This window comes from Mustela putorius, unplaced genomic scaffold, assembly GCF_011764305.1.
Source record: "Mustela putorius furo isolate JIRA1106 unplaced genomic scaffold, ASM1176430v1.1 tig00004007_pilon_pilon_pilon, whole genome shotgun sequence".
Lineage (NCBI taxonomy): Eukaryota > Metazoa > Chordata > Mammalia > Carnivora > Mustelidae > Mustela > Mustela putorius.
The window spans coordinates 11,595,096-11,616,428 of NW_025422145.1; the positions used below are offsets into that span (position 1 = coordinate 11,595,096).

The window sequence follows — 21,333 nt, forward strand, 5'->3', positions numbered from 1 at the left end:
GAGAGTACATGAGCGGGGAGGGGTGGAGAGTCAGAGGGAGAAACAGAAGGAGAGGCAGAGACGGAGGGAGAAGCAGAGGGAGAGGAAGAAGCAGACTCCCTCACTGAGCAGGGAGCCCAACTTAGGTCTCGAACCCAGGACCCCGGGATCATGACCCGAGTGGAAGGCAGACACTTAACCAACAGAGCCACCCAGGCACAGTCTCATGGGGAACTGGAGTGAGGTCAGGAATAGACATAGCTCTACCCTTTTGCGGGGAGCATTGATTAGTACAATGTCTTTGTAGGCCTAATTGGTAAATCAGCCAAAATTTTGTCACATATAACCTTTGACGCAACAATTCAACTTAAAAAAGTTTATGCTATGGGATGCCTGGGGGGCTCAGTCGTTAAGCATCTGCCTTCGGCTCAGGTCATGATTCCAGGATCCTGGGATGGGGGTCCCACATTGGGTTCCTTACTCAGCAGGGAGCCTACTGCTACCTATACACTCATATAAATATAAAAACAACCTTAAGTAGAAAGATATATTATTCATATTTTTAAGTGGAAAAAAATTAAAAACCAGAAACCTAAATATCCATTAATAGAAGATAAGCTAAATTAACTAAAAATAATAAATAATCAATACATGTTTATTAATAAGTTAAGTTATGGTAGGACCCAACTACACCGTAAAATACTGCAAGGTGCTGAGACAGAAACAATGATCCAGAAAACTGTTCAAGCAACATCAGGAATTGAAAATAAGCAAAACATCCAGTAGAATGTGCATGCTCTCACTCATTCAACATATAAGTTAAACACATCTGCTTGCCTATGTATGCGTGTGTGTATACATATTATGTACGTAAAAATGCCTAGATAGTTTCAGGAATTATGAGCACAAAACTATTATGGCCTCAAGGGAGAAGAAAGGAGTCTTACTTCCTAATTTACATCTTCCAAGAAATGTGAGGTTTTTTCCCTACCATCATCATGCCTTACTCATATAATTAAAAATAGTAAAAAACAACAACAACAACAAAAGGAAAAAAGGGCAGCCCTGAGGCACCAGATCAGGTCAATTCCTGATTTAGAAATAAACCAGTTCTGGCTCTTGCGCCGGAAAGGGAGAGAGGGTGAAGCTTCGGGAAAGGGAGGAAGCTGACTCATTCCAGGTCCCAGACCCGTTCCCAAGGGGACCCGCAGCAGTTCTCCTCCCAAAGAGTGAGCAAACCCTAAGCAGGTTTCCGGGGACTGGGTGGCTGGCAGGGGGGGGGGGGGGGGCCAAAGGCAGAAACCTGGCCAGCTGACATCCGCCGTAGGGACCTACCCTCAGTAAGAACCGTCTCAGGAGCAGGGCCTGGGGTGCTGCCGGGCCTGTCAGCCTGCAGGGAGCCAGCATCCCTCGGGCCAGCCTGAGAGCGGGCGTCCTCCTCTCGGACGGGGGCAGGCGTCCAGCGGGGAATGTGAGAGGTGCCCTGCGAGATGAGCTCGTTCAGGTAATGCTCAATCACCTCCTTCCCCTGGAAGCCAGAGAGATCAGAGGCACATGAGCACCAGGGCAGGTGAGCCCGTCAGCCTGGGTGTTACCCCCTCTGGCTGCAGTCCCGACCCTGACGCGTGGCTATCGAGCAGTTGCAATGTGGCCGGTCCGAATAGAGATGTGCCGCGAGTGTCAAATACAAACTGGAAATCCAAGAGTTAGTGTGGAACAAAAAAACATAAGAAAGTTCATTAATAAGTTTTCTCTGGATAATACGTTGGATAAAATATACCGTTAAAATGAATTTCATCTGTTTCATTACCCAACTCCTTAGGGATAGGTCTGAGATCTTTACGCAGCAATCAACTGTGCAAAGCACCAGAGAAAGCCCTTCCTCTGTCCAGAGTTCACTGCACAAGCCCCAAACATCACGGAGCTTCAGGATAATGATTATGGTGCCTCCATTCCCGGCCGGGTGGTTTCCATTCATTATTTGTGTGTTACGGGCATTATTAGGATACCCATTCTATGGATGAGAAGACTGAGGCCAAGGAAGTTAAGGATCTATCTTGCCCGATGTTACTTGGGTTGTCGGGTGGCAGAGCTGGTTTTGAACCAGGATGGCTGGCTCTGAGGTCTCTGTACCTTCCTCCTTGTGACGACCCAGGAGCCCGCCTCTTACCCTCTTGACGTTGGCTGTGTACTGCTTCATGGCGATCTTCTCCAGGGCACTTTCGAAGCCAAAGAAGGACCGGATGTCAAGCGAGGCCGACTGCTCAAAGCAAGTCCACTCTTCATTCTCAGGGTGGACCTGAAAGCCAGGCAGGGGTGATGATAAGGTCCCAGGGTGGGGATACCACGCCCCGCCCCCTTGGTGTTGTGGGCCCAGCCAGAGCATATAGCAGATAGCACCTGGGGGGGTAGAGCGCCTAGGGCAGGGGGAGGGGCAGCAGCCTCTCTCAGAGAACAATGCAAAGTGTTAAAGAACAAAGAGCCTTCTCATAAGGGATGGGAGAAAGTGGGTCTGGTATGTGCATGCCTCTCCCTTAAAATCTGTTACAGAGGGGCACCTGGGTGGCTCAGTGGGTTAAAGCCTCTGCCTTCGGCTCAGGTCATGATCCCAGGGTCCTGGGATCAAGCCGGTAGGTATATCGGGCTCTCCGCTCAGCAGGGAGCCTGCTTCCTCCTATCTCTCTGCCTGCTTCTCTGCCTACTTGTGATCTCCGTCTGTTAAATAAATAAAATCTTTAAAAAAATTTTTAAAAAAATCTGTTACAGAATGATATATTTAAATGAGTAATATATTTAATATTTAATTATATAAAGCAAGTTAAACATAATTAGTATATATTTTAGGTATGTATTTTAAAGTATGTGTTATATATATATGTATTATTTAAAGAATATATATATATATATATGCAAACTTTGTTGACACAGCGACTGCGCAGGCCCAGGCTTAGTACTTGTGAGACTTCCGTGGGCAGAAACATGAGCAGGGAGTCTGCTAAACATGCAGCTGTCTGGGCTGAATGGGTCCAGGGCAGGGCCTGGAAACCTGCATTTCCCAAGCAGCCTTGGTGATGCTGATTCAGCTGTGAGCCGAACTCACTCTGAGAAAGAACGTACTAAAAACGATTCATAAAAAACTGCCACCCACACTTTCCTACAGGTAAGCATCTGAACACCCTGGGCCCAGTTTCCAGGGGGCCCCAAGAGGATTTGAAAATGTGGAAGGAAAAAGCAACGGGCATTTACTGGATACCTCCTGTCTACAAGGCACCACGTCAAGCGCTGGGGACCAGTCTGATGAACAAGGCAGTGCCCTTCTACGGAGGAGGCTCCCCCCGAAACACCTCTAATGCACTATAGTTACGATGTTGGACTTATCATCATGAAAACCACCATTTGGAATCTAGCAGAGGCTAAGGGGGCTTTACCTACAAAATCTCATTTGTTCCTGCCAGCACCAGATAAGGCAGGTTTCCCTGGCAGAAACCTCAGGGGCAGCCTAGGGGGGCGGGGAAACCAACTTGCCCAACATCATTCAGCAAGAAAGTGGCAGAGCTGGGCTGCATCCCAGCAAACGCCCCCAGACTCCTCCCTCCCTCCACCCTCTGGAGGCCCCTATCCCCAGACTTTACTCAACCACTCCAGGCTCTTCACATATGCTATTCCTGCCCCAGAACTCTGTTCCCAGCCCTCTCATCTGTCAGCTCTCAGTTTCCTCCTCAGAGAGGCCCAAGGGACACTGGGACATAAGAGAGTGCCTCTCCCCTTCCGTTCCCTCATCCTGCCTCCTGGATCCCTTCTTAGCACTTGTGACAACGTTGTAAGTATATGTTGACTTTTTCCCTTGTCTGTCTCCCATTGGAATGGGAGTTTTCGTGAGCCCAACGGTCAAGCGGACTAGTCCACCACCAGGTGCCCTGGCGCATAGTAGGCACCCAGTCAGTGTGTACTGAAGAATAATACGAACGACCCGTAATTATATTACAAGATAACACACCTACGGGGCTTGGTATGTGCCAGGTACTCTTCTAAGGGGTTTGGATAATTTATTTCCTTTAATCCTCAACACAATCCATGTGGTAGGTGCATTAACCCCACTTAAAAACAGATGGAGAAACAGTAAATGAGGGTGCATTTCTTGGAGGAAGGAAAGGAGAGAGAGAAGAGGAAGGGGGGTTGGCACCTGGGTGCCACGGTGGATTAAGCCTCTGCCTTGGCTGGGGTCAACATCTGGGGGGGGGGGTGTCCTGGGCTCTCTGCTCAGTGGGGAGCCTGCTTCCCCCTCTCTCTCTGCCTGCCTCTCTGCCTGCTTGTGATCTCTCTCTCTCTGTCAACTAAATAAATAAAATCTTTAAAAAAAAAAAAAAAAAAGAGGAAGGGGGAGGCAGGTTGCCAGGTTTCGCCAGCAATATACAGGATGCCACATTTGAATTTCAGATAAACAATGAATAATATTTTGTTAAGTGTCCCAAGCAATACTTGCCACTACTTAAACAAACAACCAAGCATCAGCTGTGCATCTGAATTGCAGACGGGAGCCTGGCGTCTTGTAAAGGACAGGCCCCTGGGCAGAGGAGGGGGTGTGCTGAGCTGGTGCAAGGGGGAGGGGCGGGACACAGGCTCACTGTGTAGCTGCAGTTCTCATTGACCACGACGCGGCTGGCGAAGGTCTCGTTGTGGGCTTCGATGAGGAGCGTCCTCTCCCTCCAGTTCAACACGTTTCTCTGCACGAAGACCACGTGCTCAACGCCGGCAATCTGCAAGGGAAGAGCAATGACAGCGCCTGCAGGACATGGAGATTCGTGGAGACCTGGCCTCGCCCCACCAGCTGGCCCTCCACCCCCAGACCCTCAGACCCCCGGCGCCTACCCACCAGCCCTAGTTCCCAGCCCATCAGTCAGCCCCTAGGCCTTGGTCCTTCCTAGGTCCTTGAGGTCCTACCTCAACCCAGACCCTACTGCCCCAGGACGCCCTGTACTGGCACCTACACTCCCACAAACTCGGTCCACCACCTGAACCCGCCCCCAGGTCCCCCATCCCAGAACTCTCCTCTGCGCCCCTCCCCCAGCCCCTGGGACCCTTCCTCCCCCAGCCCCTGGGACCCTTCCTCCCCCGCTCACCTTCCGCAGCAGCCGTGGGGCCTCCACGCGCAGCCGGCAGCTCCGCTCCACCACGTGGATCGCCCCATCGGGGCTGCGGGACTCGCGCAGGACCTCGCTGCCCAGGAAGACGGGGATCTGCGGGCAGGTGGGGAAGCGCTTCTCATAGGCCTGGAGGCAGAGCGGGAGTGAGCGCCAAGGGGGCTGGTGGCCCCAGAGGGGCCCACAGCGCGGCTGCTGAGGCCTGGAGCTCGACCCTCCTCCCTCCTGCTGGGCTGTTGTCTCATTTACTAGAGCAGAAACGCGGGGCGCCTGGGGGCTTCCGTCCTTAAGCAGCGTCTGCCTTTCCTTTCAGCTCAGGTCATGATCCCAGAGTCCTGGGATAGGCCCCATATGGGGCTCGCTGCTCAGTGGGAAGCCTGCTTCTCCCTCTCCGACTCCCCCTGGTTGTGTTCTCTCTCGCAGTCTCTCTCTCTGTCGCATAAATAAAATCTTAAAAAAAAAAAAAAAAAGATAACACGGGCGCCTGGGTGGCTCAGTGGGTTAAAGCCTCTGCCTTCGGCTCAGGTCATGATCCCAGGGTGATCGGATCAAGCCCCACATCCGGCTCTCTGCTCAGCAGGGAGCCTGCTTCCCTCTCTCTCTCTCTCTGCCTGCCTCTCTGCCTACTTGTGATCTCTGTCTGTCAAATAGATAAAGAAAATCTTAAAAAAAAAAAAAAAAAAAAAAACCTGCTTACCTGGCAGATGAGCTTATTAAAAAAAAAAAAAAAAGATAAAAACTTAAAAAAATGGGAGAGGAGGGTGGGGCTATGGACATTGGGGAGGGTATGTGCTATGGTGAGTGCTGTGAAGTGTGTAAACCTGGTGATTCACAGACCTGTACCCCTGGGGATAAAAATACATATATGTTTATAAAAAATTTTTTAAAATTTGGAAGATAAAAAAAATTAAAAAACAAAACAAAACAAGAGCAGAAACTTGAATTCCTGGCCTAAGAGCAGTGACCACTGCTGTCTGACCAACAAAACATCATTTTAATACCTGTTTCACAGACTAACACACAAGTGCACAAACAATGATTTAACAAATCACTCCTTGGCTCTGCATTTAAGATTTCATCCTCAGAAGGAAGCGTGGGTTGCCTGGGGCATTTTAAAAGAAGGCATCTTTCAGGGAAAAAAAAAAAAAAACTCTTGATAGAATCCAACACCTCTTCACAACAAAAGCACTGAAACAAACGAAAACTAGAAGGGAAAGTCCCCAACCTGATAAATCATACTATTTGCTAAAAGACGGAATACTTTCCCCTCTGAGATGAGGAGCAAGCCAAGGATGTCCCCTCTGGCAAAGTCTGCTGGACATTGTCCTGGAGGTTTCAGCCCTGGCAGTTAGGGAAGTCAAAGAAATAAAAGGCATCCAGACTGGAGGATGGGAGTCTGTGCCCAGTTCCGGAAATGCCAGGGCAAGAGCCACTGTGGGGTAAGCCCGCATCCATGGCTGACTGTATCCAAGTGGGGTCGGCTCCAAGCGCCTGTCACAGCCCACGTGCCAGGCAATCGGGATCAAAGCAGCTCCAAAAATAGTGCCGGCATCTGAGGACAGCACCTCCTCCCCCATCCCTCAGGGCTCCTCCCAGCTCCGAAGGGCAGAGCGGGGGAGGGGCAAGAAGAAATGGAACGGCGCCCGTTGCCCTTGATGTCACCCCAGGCCCCACAAGGCCAGCCCAGTGTGTCTTCCTGCCATATGTTGAGCCTGGTTGCCTTGTACAGACAGAGCAGACACGGCAGGGTTGGAATAAGGAGCCCTTGTTCCCCAGCGGAGAGGGCACCTCGAGCTGGTATTTGCCCACTGAGGACAGAACTGCACCGCAGAGTGGGTGGATCCCGTGATGGTGGCCAGCCAAGGGGGTATGAGGCCCAGCTCCACCTCCTCCCAACAGAGGCAAGTGCTTTCCTCCTCTAAGCCTCATTCACCATCCAGAAAGTGGGTACATACCAAGTTTGCCTCCCAGAGTGTGAAACCAGGTTGGCTACTTAATGCAGAGCCTGGCTCATTGAACGCAATCAGAATTTTCATTCTCCAGGCAACAAGGCTCAAACGACAACAGAACACGGGTTTGCAAGAACTGCAGACAGTTCCCTAGCAGCCTTATCTGAGTAATCCCCTTCTCACTAAAGGCTGGAGGGAGCCAGAGGGACCGGCTTGGGCTCACCTCCGTGATAGGAGGAGGGATGCTGACATTTTCTGAAAGCAGACAGAGAGAAAGGGGTGCATGTTTCAGAATCAACAGGCTCAGTTCATGTCTCCGCTACTTTCTCAATGAGTGGCCTTGTGAGTCTCTGTTTCCTCATCTGTGAAATGGGATGGCGTCCCCATTTGACAAATGAAAGAATTGAAATGCAGAGAGGCTAAGTAACTTACCCAAGGTCACACAGTGAAAACTGGTAAACCTGGATTTGAATCCCAGCGTGGCACAGTCCCCATTCCCTCAGGAAGGCTTTGTTCTTCTGGGCAGCTGGGAAACAGCCAGGCGTTAAACCCAGGGCTGAGCAGTGACGATTTCCCCCTTCTCTACCCTCAGTCCATCAGCTCCTTCTCGCCCATGGCCACACTGCCCCCGAGTTTCTGCACTCCCTCGAATTATTCTACAGTCTCTCCTGCTCCCCAGATGAAATGACATACTCAGAGCAGGCCTAGATGCCCAGAACATGTCCCACACTCCACACTGCAGCCCACCAGGCCCCCAGGCCATCTCTGCCGCCAGCCACCTTCACTCTGCTCCAGCCACGCCAGGCTTGCTGTTTCTAGAACACATTTTTATGGGTTTAGTTGTGTGCCAATCCCCGTCTCCCCCAACACCAACAGAATTCATGTGTCCTACCTAGTTTCTCTGAATGTGACCTTATCTGGAAATAGATCCTTGTAAATGAAATTAGTCAAGAAGAGGTCATACTGGGGCACCTGGGTGGCCTCTGCCTTCGGCTCAGGTCATGATCCCAGGGTCCTGGGATCGAGCCCCGCATCGGGGCTCTCTGCTCAGCAGGGAGCCTGCTTCCTCCTCTCTCTCCCTACTTGTGATCTCTGTCAAATAAATAAATAAAATCTTTAAAAAAAAAAAAAAAAAGAAGAAGAAGAAGAGTTCATACTTGGGGAGGGTGAGGCTGGGAAGACCCCTAATCCAATACAGCTGTTGTGTCCTTATATAAAGGGGAAATTTGGTCACAGTCATACAGGAAAAACGCTATGTGACGATGAAGGCACAGGTCTGGGTGATTCCTCTACAAGGCAAGGAATGCCAAAGATCACCAGCAACACCAGAAGCTAGTAGAAAGGCATGGAATAAATTCTCCCTCAAGCCCTCAGAAGGGACTGATCCTGCCAAAACCTTGATTTCATCCTTCTAGGCTTGACACAGTGAGGTACAAATTTCTGTTTAAGCCACCCAATTTGCTGTACTTTTAAATGTCAGCCCCAGGACACTAATGCACGTACCATCTGTTCCCACCACAGGACTTTTGCACGAGCTGTTCTCTTTCCTTGGGTCACTAATCAGTTTACTTGACAGTGAAGGAGGAAGGAGGCCTGAGTAACTGGGTCTTCCAGAGGGTTAACAGACTTGGGTCAGGGGCTAAGGAGATGCTCTGGCTTCAGGAATTCATCTGTGCTGGTCCCTCTCCTGGGACATCTTCCCCTACCTTCTCCCCTACAAGGCTGCCTCTTCCCTATTCTGTCCTTTTAGCCTATTCCTTTCCTTGATACCATTTATCACACCCTTTAGCCATATCCTAGCCCGCACATGGTGTGCCAGAGGCCTGGGCTACGTGCTTTTCCACAGCCCTAACCTCATGCATGTCTGTCTCAGTTCTTGGCACACAGTAGGACTAGTAAATGTCCACAAGCAAAGAAAAAATAATTTAAACTTGTCGATGACCCAAAAAGCCCCAAGAAAGGTGTCCCAGGAGGGCAACAACGGACCATGGAGCCTGAGAATCCAACCGGGGCTGACTTCCTGTTGTAATAAACCCCTAGTTAGAAGAGCTCCATCTGGAGCCGCCAGATAACGGTGGAGGGTGGAGGACTGCTCAGCAGCAGAGGCTGCTTGGGCCCAGCTTTCCCTGACCCTAAAAGGGAAGGTGCTACCTTTCTCAAGTAGCAATGATGGGGCAAAGCCAGGCATTAGGGCGGGGAGCAGTCAAAGCTAGGTCCCAGGGGTGCCTGGGTGGTTCAGTGGGTTAAGCCGCTCTGTTTGGCTCAGGTCATGATCCCAGGGTCCTGGGATGGAGCCCCGCATCGGGCTCTCTGCTCAGCAGGGAGCCTGCTTCCTCCTCTCTCTCTGCCTGCCTCTCTGCCTGCTTGTCATCTCTCTCTGTCAAATAAATAAATAAATAATCTTAAAAAAAAAAAAAAAAAAGCTAGGTCCCAGCTGGAAGGCAGGGGTCCCTCCCAGCGCTATACCTCCTGTTGGAGAGTCCCCAAGTTGTGAGGCCCAGGATCAGGCACTGTTGCTACTGACATTTATGGGATGCCAACTGCATTGTTTCTTTGGACAGTGCTCCAAGAGGGAAACTAGTATTTCCCCATTTTACAGATAAGCAAGTTGAGGCTCTGGAAGGCGTCACACAGTCAGTAAGTTGTGGAGCTGGAGCACAGGCCCTTCTGACCCAGACCCCAGCCCTGAACCACCCTGCCCCATCTGTCAGAGGACTTTGACTGTATCCTAAGTGTCAAGAGTTTGGAAATGCTGAGTCCTGCTGGCCTAAAACCTGTGAGTCAGGGGCACCTTTGCCTTTGGCAAATCGCAGGGTCTTACAGGACGGAGCAGTCCACAGGATCCTCCCCATGGGCTCCTGTCCCCACAAATCACGCCCGAGCTTCCCTGTGCTGAACAAGCTCATGGTCTGCTCTCCCCCCACCCCCACCCCCCCAAGGAACACAAGGTAGCAGAAGGATTCGGTTACAGCCCTTCTGCCGGGTGGCTAGAAAGGGACACCCAAGCCTCCTCACTCAGAAAGCAAGCTGGTCCAAGGCCCAGATCCCGCCCATGCAGGGCTGCAGCTGGGGTAGGCAGAGACCAGTGGAAACTTCCGCTGACTGCCTCCCATGGGCCTCCATCCTGTAAAAATCCACAGTGACACACTTAGCATGTGGAGATGGGCAGCTGGACTCCTAGCCAGACCGGCCTACCCTCAGCTGCGTAACCTTGAGCACAGGCATGTCCCCTTGTCTCCCTTCATCTGTAAAGTGGAGTGATTCACTCCCACTGAGCACCTGGTTGTACCCTTTCCCTTCATCTGTGCGTCACAGCTGCTGACAAGAAGTCATCGGCCCCTGGCAGTGAGTTTTTCCCCCTCCCACCAAATCTCTGGAGCTTGTCAAAATGGCACAATGGCCCAACATCCAGTGGGCATTTCCATGGTGAATGAGTGAGTGACAGCATTCCATACCCATTAAGGGCATGGACTCTGGGGCTTGGGTCCAAATCTCTGCTCTGCTTCTTACCAGCTGTGTGGCCTTGAACGAGGCATGGAACTCTCCGTTCCTCAGTGTACTCATTGTTAAAAGGAGAATAAGGAAAGTGGCTACCTTGCTGAGTTGTGGGATGTGTGTGTGGGGGGGATCGAGGAGTCCGTTTTTGTAAAGTGCTGAGAACAGTGCCTGGCACATGGTTCGTGCTACATAAGCATTTGTTAAATAAATTTAAATTTTAAAAAAGAGTGAGATTCTATAAAGTACAGAAAAGCTATTTCTGCTAATCACTTGACAGCTGCCGCCTCCTCCCCCCCCCCCATCCATCCCTCCTTCCTTCCTGCCCTTCCTCATGCAAATTCAAAAAAAGCTGGAAGCTTCTTACCCCAAACCTTCCACCAAGAGTGTGAAAAGAAGATCCAAACTGCACTGACGTACTCTGGCCCCGTACTTTGCCTTCCCTTTCCATTCTGCAGGCTGGATTCAGGGCACTGAGCACTGTGTGACGGCACACAAGGCACACGCCTCCCGTCACGCTCCTCAGGAGCCTTCCTCAATGACCCCCCAAATGCCTCCTGCAAGCCTGGGAGGCCCCAGGACTGATGAGGATCAATCCTCTCAGCTCCCCCAACTTTTTGTAAAACCAAGATAGAATTCTCATACCATAAAATGCACCCTTTTAAAAAAGATTTTATTTATTTATGTGAGTGAGAGAGCGAGAGGGCACAAGCAGGGGGAGCAGCAGAGGGAGAAGCAGGCTTCCCTGCTAAACAGGGAGCCTGATGCCGGACTCAATCCCAGGGTCATGGAATCATAATCTAAGCCAAAGGCACATGCCTAACCGATTGAGCCACCCAGGTGCCCCTAAAATGCACCGTTTTAAAGTGTTCAGTTCAGTGGGTTTTAGCACAAAGTTGTGCATCCATCAACACCACCTAATTCCAGAACATGTCAACACCTTGAAAAGAAATTCCCTACCCATTACAGTCAACCCCTAGCACCCCCACCCCAGCCCTAGGCAACCACTAACCCACTGTCCATCTCTGCATATTTGCCTTTTCTAGACATTCCTTGGGAGTGGAATAGTCATAGTATGTGGCCTTTTGCGTCTGGTTTCTTTCGGTATCATGTTTTCAAGGTTCATCCACATTGTGGCAGGTATCAGTGCCTCATTCCTTTTCATGGTTGAAGCATCTTCTACCGTTTAGACCCCCCCCCACCCCAACTTTGGACAAGTTGCATAGCTAGAGCTTGGGAGATGAGACATCAGTCAGTGATGACTGGTGACGGCAGCAGTGTCACCCCAGCTGATGAAGGGTAGCAGGCCTGGTAGAACCAGGCCAACACACCACTGGAGCCTCTTGACTGCTGTATACAATCTATAAGAACAGGTATGCCCAGAGGGTCCTGTAGCTGGACAACCTGATGCTATTTTGGTCAAAGCCAGCTCAGAAGACACAAAAGATGGGGACAAAGGGGCAGAAGAATCCCGCAGCCAGGGCACCGGGACATGGCGAAGGGGCAAGGCTTGGGTGTGGGGGGGTTGGGCAGAAGCAAAGCACGGGGTTTAGATGCTACCTCTGCCATTTGTCAGCGGGGTGACCTTGACTTAACCTCTCTGAGACACAGTTCCCTCAAGGAAAAAAAAAAGAGAGAGAGAGACACACAGAGAGAGAGAAGATAACGAGAATGATAGTGACACCTCCTTCATAAGGACTAGGGTAAAGATTAAAGGCAGATAATACGGTTAAGGTCCCCAGCACAGTGCCAGACACGACGTTGTAGACTTTTTTAAATGGACGACAGGAAACCGACAGGGACTTGAACAGATATTTGTACAGAATCAGGCACAGTAACCAAACGGTAGAAACATCCCAAGTGTCCTCGGACAGATGCATGGATAAACGAAAGGTGGCCCGTCCGTATAGTGGAATATGACTCAGCCGTATAAAGGAAGGCAGCACGGACTCCTGCTAGAACACAGCTGAGCCTCAAAAACGTCACCCTCAGTAAAAGAACCCCGATGCGAAAGGACACATGCTCCACGGTTCCGCTTGTATGAGGTCCCTGGAATAGTCAGATTCGTTGGCAGAGAGTAGAAGGGTGGACCCCAGGGGCTGGGAGGGGCAGGAGGGATGGGGAGCTGGTGTTTCATGGGGGCAGAATGTCAGTTTGGGAAGACGAAAGAGTTCTGGGGATGGATGGTGGTAACGGCTGCACCGCACTGAGAATGTGCTTCATGCTGAATGGAACTGTACTCCTAAAAATGGTTAAAATGGGAAGTTTCGCATTATGTATATTTTACCATAATTTTTTTTGGGGGGTGGCGGGGAGTAAGCCATCTCCTAGGCGGTTTATAGCCCTGCCGGGAATGTTGACTGTTATTTGGAGTAGAATACCATGTCTGTGTGTTTGTTGTCAGTCAACATCTCTGTCTCTATGTCTGTTTCCTTCACCACTGGATTCCCCAGTGCCCTGGTACAACACCTGGGGTGCTCCAGACGCCCGGCCAGTATTTGCTGCAGGAAGGAAGGAAGGAAGGAAGGAAGGAAAGGAGGCTGGGAGCGAAGGAGGAGCAGGTGTGGGGGAAAGAAGGCAGGAAGTTGGAACCGTTGACATAGATCTACCTGAAGGACAGGTAGAGCAGTAGAGGACCCCCATCTCCCCATGGGCGGGCTCTGTCTGCACCTGCCAGGGCACTGTGGCAGGCCCAGTGGGTCAACTGCGCCCATGTGTGGCTGTTTACCCTCCGCCTGCACGGAGCTGAATCCTTATAGGTGCCCACCACACAGGTAATAAATGCCTGAGTAGTTCCCGTCTGTGGTCATGAAAGCCATGCAACCGCCACTCTTGGCCAGTGAATCAGTCCCAGGGACCACTTCTGCCTGCTTTTCAGTTTCCTGGGGTGGAGGCTGGAGCATGGGGGGCTGTTAGTGGAGCATAGATATTTCTTGTTCCTATTCTATTCCTTCTTTGCACTGAATCGGATTTGGATGTCCCTCTGCCCCAGCCACCAGGACTGTGTCTCTGCCTTGGGAGGTCACACCATCAGAATGCCTGGCCTCCCCAGCACTGGGCGGGGGGGACACACACAGCCGGGCCACCCCACCCAGCAACTGCACACATGGGGAGCAGGGTAGAGGAAACTTTCCTCCTCTGAATACACTCTGTGCCCACAAACTTCCAGGATCAGCTGGTGCCCTTGATAGTTCAGGGAAGGGACTGAGAGGCAGAGAGGCCGGCCCAGAGCTTCTTGACATTTAGCGCGGTATGTCAGGATCTCGATGGGAGGGAAACACTATTTTAGATTTTTCAAGTGTGTCAGGAATGTGCCCAGCCTCTGTCACCTCTGCTTGGTTCTCCTGGCCTCTGGGATGGAAAACCCCCTCCAATCCACTTAAACCCTAAATCTGATCATGTCACTCATGCTTAAAGCCTTCCAAAGCTCCCAAGCTTTGGAAGGTCCTTGAACAGACGAACTGACCCTGGCAATCACTTTCTAACTCACACTGCGACCCAAAGGAGCCACGTTTATTTCTTCAGAGAGAAGGTCTCCTTCTCTGCACACCGTGGACCCTCCTGCCCTTGGTAAGGCTCAGCCTGAAGGAACTAAAAGACCTTTAGTTGGTGATTAATAGGCCCTTCCCCATGTTCCTATAATACCCGATGTATTCCCTATTAGGAATCATTCTACATAGCATTTGCCTGGTTCCTCTCTCTCTCTCCCTTTCTCTTTCAGAAACACACACACACACACAGACCCCACTGCAAGCTCCATGAGGGCAGGATGCGATGGTGTCAGAGAACCAGAACAAGACAGACAAAGTCCCCATCTTCCTGAAGCTTACTTTAATGAGAAAGGCCTCTGTGAACAAGCAAGGAAGCAAATGAACAGAATCATGATGCGTTTCATAACGTGCTAGGAATCTGCTCTGTTGTAGCCCTTACACCTAGCATGCTGCCAGCACACAGTGAAACGCAATAAATATTTGTAGGATGCACACACAAGCACGTGAGTGAATTAATATCTGCATAAACTAATAGGTGAGGACCTAAAATTTGCTTCTGAAATCGTGAGATCACTCTGCTGGGCACTGGATCGCTTCTTGCTCTCCCAGCCCAAATCAGAACGCGTCAGGTCCCTGTAAGCAATCCAGGACGGAACATGTCGCTTCCCTTAATCTGTTAGCAACAGGATGAGATGATGGGCTCCAGGGAACTAATTTAAACTCATTTAAATAAGGCCCCTGCTGCTTTATTAAAACTAGGTCCATAACAACGGGTCCAACTGTAACTGCCCTGGCCTGAGCTGCCAGGATTTACCTCTAGATGCTGCTCCTGATTAATAACCCATTTGCCAAATTACAATCTGTTTATCAAGACAAAAGGCCAGGTTTTTAAATATTTTAACACTTCATTGCTGACGAGAGAGCTCTCACCTCCGTAACCCTTCCTCTGTGTGAAAAGCCTATTGCTAAGGAAATTCTACTCCAAGCCATCTTCCTTCTTTAGATTTGCAGAATCTGAGATGAGCTGAAGTCACGAGGCCTTGGAGCCCTACTGGGATCCTGGGGCAGTGCTGAGACAAGAGGCAGCGGGTTATCCCTGGAGCTGCTGTGGCCGCTGGCACACAGGTGTTTACGAACATCAGCGCGAGCATCTGGAATGTGTGGCTGTGAGCACAGGCTTCGTCTTGGACCTCAGGCCTCTAGATTTCTGTTGTTCTAAGCCACCCATGAAAGTTCCTGCCTCTGAGCAGGCCTCAAGAGCTGGGCACAGAGAGGGTTTGGCAGGTAACCACTGCCAGGCTGTCAGCATCAGCTGCCCCCTCCAGCAGGCCAGGATCTGTGTGTTCCTGGTGTGTTCCCCTTTGTGGGGTCCTGATAGAGTACAGGCATTGGGGGACGAAATCTTGGTGGTAATGTTTCTTGCCAGACCACTCACTGGGCTCAGATGATACCCCAGTGAGTTGAGATGATCCTCAGCTCTGAGAAATGGCCGAATTCATGATTGAGAATACATATTTGGGGGGCATATGAGTGGCTCAGTCGTTAAGCATCTGCCTTCACCTCAGGTCATCTCAGGGTCCTGGGATGAGCCCCACATTGGGCTCTCTGCTCAGCAGGGAGCCTGCTTCCCGCTCCACGCCCCACCCACCGCCCCTACCTCTCTGCCTACTTGGGATCTCTGTCTGTCAAATAAATGAATAAAATCTTAAAAAAAAAAAAAAACCTAAATAATATTTCAGCAGCATGAACAATATGCCTGGCCGTGTCTGGGCACCCCGGTCCCTTCATTTAAGCCTCACTTTCACTCTCGATGGAGCAGGAGGCTTTATTATCCTCCATTTTCTAGCTGAGAAACTGGATCAGGGACCCAGCTGATAGATCGGGCTTTTCACCACCATCCATCTAGGAGGAGAGCCTGGATAACCCGGAATCCATTCACAACAGGCTGTAGGCTGACCAGAGAGAGGCCTTCGATGCTCAAGGGACCACCATCTGAAGTCCGAAACATGGCCTTTGTGTTCTATGCACAAAGATCCTCCCCACCTTCTGGGACCCCACAAACAAAGGAACCAAAGACCCTCTCCAACCTTGGATTCACAGCTACCTCCATCGTCTTAATGATTTCCCTCTGTTTACCAAGATAATACGAGCTCATTGTTTTGAACCAAATAACACAGAACACGGTCAGGAAAGATGAAAGTAAAAGTTCTTGGAATCCTACCCTTCAAAAACAATTCACATCAAGGAATTTGGCCTAAGGAGAGAGACACCCATTCTCTGGATTCAATTTTTGAAATTTAAAGAGGAAAAAAAAAATGCTTTCTTGTCATTTTTTAAGCTCTGTCTAGAACGCTTGGCTCAGTGCTATTTCATAACCAATTCCTTGAGCCCAGTTTTAGTCATTTGTGTTTGTTGCCAGTGGACTTCTGAAGCAAGGAATGCTTCAGTTCTCAAGTCAGTTTTGTTAAACAGGAAAACCAAAGGCCAGCTCATCTGGTCACTCGGATACACTGAAAAGAGCTGAGTCCATCTGACTCTTCCCTGGCATCTGACCCAAACTGAGGGCAAGTGTTTAGCTGAGAAACAAAGACGCACATTAAGTGCAGAAAAACCCTTTTGTGCCCACACAGCATGCAAGTTATGTTGAGTTATGCAGCTATTTTGGGGACAATGATGTTTTGTAAACATTCGGCAAAGTGGCTTTGCAGAGGTTTGGGGCCCTTTCACCAACTAGGATTGTATGGAAGATGAGGAAACATGGGCAAGTAGAGAAAGACAAATAAATTAGTGCAGATACAGATAATAAGTCTCTGAAAACCTTTTTTCCTACTGTCCCCACAAGCCTCTGTGCACGAACACCCAGAAACTAACAGCTAGGGGAGTAAAGGGAGTCCTGCCTTGTTTATGAAACAGGAAGCTTACAAAATATGCTTAACCTACTCCAGTAAAATCAAAGCGAATACTGTACTAGTCTTATTAATACATACTTACGTGAGACTTTAGCCAGCACATTTTATTTTAAAGTGCAATAATTGTAAATATTTTGAGAATCCTAAATATGCTGAATTAAATTTAGATTTTTTAAGCTCTGGCAATAATAAAACAGTATTAGTTTTCCATGTGGCAGTTATTTTCTCAGTTTCATGGTAGAGCACCACAGGTCCCTGGACTGTTCCAGAAGGGTGGGGACAGTGGCTCTCTTATTTTAATGAATGAGTGAATGAGTCCTAGGGTCTTACAATATGTGAGCTGCTTGGAGCCTTAGACAGAGGACAAGTACTTATTATATTCAGCTGCCAACTACTGTCTGTTTGGTATGGACCGAGCTCCATGTGGGGCACCTGCCTCCCAACCCCCACTTCCCCTATGTTATAATATATAACATACATATTTATAACCTATATATTATAAAACTTTGAATCCTCATGACAATCCTGTGAACTGCATATAATCATCCTCATTTCACAAACGAAGAAACCAAGACTCAGAGAAATTCAGTGCCTTTTCAACAGCACCGAGCCAGAGCACAGCAGACCTGTAGCAAGGACCCAGTGCTGCTGACTCTTCATCATCCCCTAGTGTCCCACCCTCATCACCAAGGAGGGAAAGTCACACAGCCACACGCAGCAGCAACCGTAACAGTAACAGCACTTGGTCTGTGCCAGACCTTGCATCGGGAGCTTTACATATATCGACTAATTTAATCCACAACACAAAGCCCGGATTTGGAAACCACATACTCCTCATCTAGAGATGGGGAATGGAGGCTCAGAGAGGTTAAGTAACTTGCCTAAGGTCACCCAGCTGGTCAACACCAGCCCTGCCCCAGCCTCTTGCACTGGAACCCTTTGCACATAATAGCACAACCTGTATGAATGACTCCAGATGCTCTAAAATCCATTATGTGATTATAAATACATATAGAGGTAGATCAGGCAGGACACACGCCCACAGAGGTACCAATTGATATGAAAGTCCTTGAATCAAAGGTTGAAGTTAAGGCAGCCAGGCTGGGATGCAGAGGACACAGGTGGATGCCAGTATATCTTGCACTTTCAATACAATCATTTATAACACCGTGTGGTGCACTAGCTGGGACACCCACGTTTAGTGAGTGCCAACTGTGTGCCAGGCACTGGGCCAGAGACATCACACATTCCTCATTCATTCCTGACACAATCCCATAGCATTGCCCCCTTTTCCCCAAGGAGTGGGATTTCTGAGAGGCAGAGGGAGGGTCCCAAGGAGGAAAGCTCCATCGGCCTGTTTACAGCACCTGCGCCAGCCAAGAGTTTGGGAGCCAATGCCAGTCCCTCAACTGACTGGCAGCCTGACTTACATAGATTCGGTCTGAAGCCACCCTGAAAATGACGGTCCTTGCTACACACTCGCACCCTCTCAGCTTCCTTGAGGGAAAGGAAAAGAGGTGTGCTAGCAGAAGGAGGACTCTGGTGGGGGTGTTGTGGTAAAAGTCATGGCTCTGGAGTACCCCCTGCTTGGATCTGAGCCCTGGCTCTACTTCTTCTCAGCCACAGAAGTTGAGGCTCCCTTCGCCAGTCCAAACCTTCAGTTTAGTGAAGGTAAAATGGAAATAATGAGATTATGTAAAGCCTTGGCTCTGTAAACCCTCAGTGAATGGCTGCTACCATTGTCATCATTCATATATTTACTATTATTATTATCATTAGCATTACACAAAATGACAGCAGTGGCTGGTGCCACAATATCCTTGTTTTCCATCAGAGGATCTTGAGATGAGAGAATAGGTCTGCTTCATTGAGGAGAAAAAGGAAGATCTTGTGATTTGGTCAGTGGAGAAGGATTCCAGAGGCTGTGGTGAAGGCTGGGATGGCCAGATAGAGGGGTCACTAGTGAGAATCTCGACCCACAAGGGCAGAGGAGCAGCTCAATAATTCCTTCTCATTTGGGGGCTTGAGGGGCTGCCTCTCATTCCTGCATAACTGACCTCCTGTGTCCCTCTAACCATCACACAAGGGGCTGGAGAATCAAGGGTCACTCACCGCCATGACCAGCTCAAATGGGTACTTGTAGATGCGGACAGGAGACTGGTACTTCTGCACCATGTTCCCGCAGGAGCGCCAACAGAAGCCACCCAGGTAGGACTGAGCACAGAGCCTGGGTGACAGGTGACTGGTAAGGTAGCAGCTCCCTCCACCTAAAGCAAGAACCCCGCCCACCGCTTCCCCAAGAAAGGGGCAAGCCCAGCCCCCTCACGACCTCCCCACACATTTCTCCAGCCCTCAAAGTGAGGGGGCTGATGTGATCACCAGATTACCCTGATCCAGGCCCCAGACCCCTGTCCTGTCCATTACCTACTGCTCCAGGTCACACTCATCCCTCGAAGACCAATCAGTACCCAAACTTTCCTCCACCCCCCCCCCTTCGCACTGAGGCTCTCAGCAGCACCCCTCACCGCCACACACATGGAAACACACGTTGGCAACTCTTATATTCCCACAATTCATCACCCACCCACGCACCCCACAGCTCGCCACAGACGTCCTGACCCTATAGATCCCCAAGTATCATTGGATATGCCCTCCCATTTTCCTCCAAGATACCCTGACATACACACAGTCTTCACTAAATTTCACATGCACCGTCTCACACGCACGGGCACACACATGCACGACCCACCTCCCACACAGGACTGCTCTTGCACACACACGCAACTTCACACGCGCACTCAGCTCCCTGGACGTCACACCTACCGACTACTCCACGCATGCACACAATTCCCCTGGTGCATAGAAACGTCCACACACTCTCACATACACCGGTATGCACATGCACGCACACACGTATGCACTCGCGGGCCCCCACAGCCCCGCTCACCCTCGCTCTCGGAGTCTCCGGGGACGTAGCCCAGGAGGCAGTAAGGAGCTGAGTCCGCCGGGGCTCCCAGCAGAAGCCTGGCCCGGAGCGCAGCGTCTGGGGCGAGGCCCGACCGCGACCGCCCAGCCTGGGGCGTCCTGCCTTGCGCTTGCTGGGACCCGGCCAGCCAGGGAGGGGCCTGTACGCGGGAGCGAGACCTGCCTGGAGGGAGTGCTCCAGGACCTGGGACAGCGGAGAATCCGGCCTGGCCCCGCCCCGCCCTGGCCCCACCCCCTAGTCACGCCCCAGTCTTAGCCCCGCCCTTCCCTTATTTATCCTCTGTTTGACTACGCCCCAGCCCGGCCCTTTCTCCAAGTTGGCCACACCTCCAACAGGCCCCACCCCTATACTGGTCCCTCCCCTAAGACTCCCAGCCTCGAAAACGGCCCAGCCCCGGGAAGACCTCGCCCAAGGCTCCACCCCCAGTCTGGCTCTGCCCCCGCGCGGACCTTTGCCCCGCCCAGCCCCTCCCCTCTCCGCTAAGGTTTACTTTCGTGCCCTGATTACCAAGGTCGCCTAGTCTCTGAGCCCCGCCCCTCCCATGGGCTACTACTTGAGCTCTACCGGCTCAGCCCCAAGCCCCGCCCAAGCATCGTTCATCACTCCGCGTAGGTTTACAGAGCACCTATTAACGTCAAAGTCCTTCCAGGTGCTAGAGAGTTATTAAGTGAACAAAAAACAAAGATCCGGAGCGCCTGGGTGGCTCAGTGGGTTGGACCTCTACCTTCAGCTCAGGTCATGATCCCAGCATCCTAGAATCGAGCACCGCATTGGGCTCTCTGCTCAGCAGGGAGCCTGCTTCCTCCTCTCTCTCTCTCTCTCTGCCTGCCTCTCTGCCTAGTTGTGATCTCTCTCTCTCTGTCAAATAAGTAAATAAAATCTAAAACACACACACAAAAATCCTTGCCCTCCTAAAGCTTACATTCCCGGAGGACCAGACATTAAATAAATAAGGCAAATATATAGTATGTGAGAGGGTGAAATGTACCAAGGAGAAAAAAGTAAGCAGGGAAAGCGTTCAAAAAGTGAACGAAGTGAAGGTACAATTTAAAACGGAATGGACTGGGTCCTTCCTGGGAGGGTGACATTTGGCCATCATCTCCTTTTAGCTCATACCCAAACCCATCTAGCCCTCGCAAGATCCCTAGGGAACAAGCCTCCCTTCCAAAGCGCCCCCCCCCCATCTAATCGGCCTAGAAGAGCCAACAGGCTGGCTCTGGGCAACATTGTCATCCTGAAATGTATTCATTCAATGGACATTTACTGAGCACCTACCATGTGCCAGCACTGGGTGAATTCACCCATTGACAAAGGGGAATCAGACCGACGCGCATACCCTCGCGTGGCGCACAGTTCCTGGACGGGGAAAGCAATACAGAGCCT

The 21,333-nt window shown here is 50.6% G+C and overlaps 1 protein-coding gene across 1 annotated transcript in view; it reads right to left on the minus strand.

Annotated features, from left to right (window-relative positions):
* SEC14L5 (SEC14 like lipid binding 5) overlaps nt 1–20,162 on the minus strand; it is a 41,359-nt gene extending 21,197 nt beyond the window's left edge. The window contains exons 1-6 of the mRNA XM_004750439.3: nt 19,912–20,162; nt 19,077–19,191; nt 5,100–5,249; nt 4,605–4,736; nt 2,150–2,278; nt 1,315–1,507 (exon numbers count right to left, since the gene is read on the minus strand). Of these exons, the coding sequence (XP_004750496.1) occupies nt 1,315–1,507; nt 2,150–2,278; nt 4,605–4,736; nt 5,100–5,249; nt 19,077–19,139 (667 nt within the window). The 5' untranslated portion in view covers nt 19,140–19,191; nt 19,912–20,162. The remainder of the gene's footprint in view (nt 1–1,314; nt 1,508–2,149; nt 2,279–4,604; nt 4,737–5,099; nt 5,250–19,076; nt 19,192–19,911) is intronic.
* Nucleotides 20,163–21,333: the final 1,171 nt, after the last annotated feature.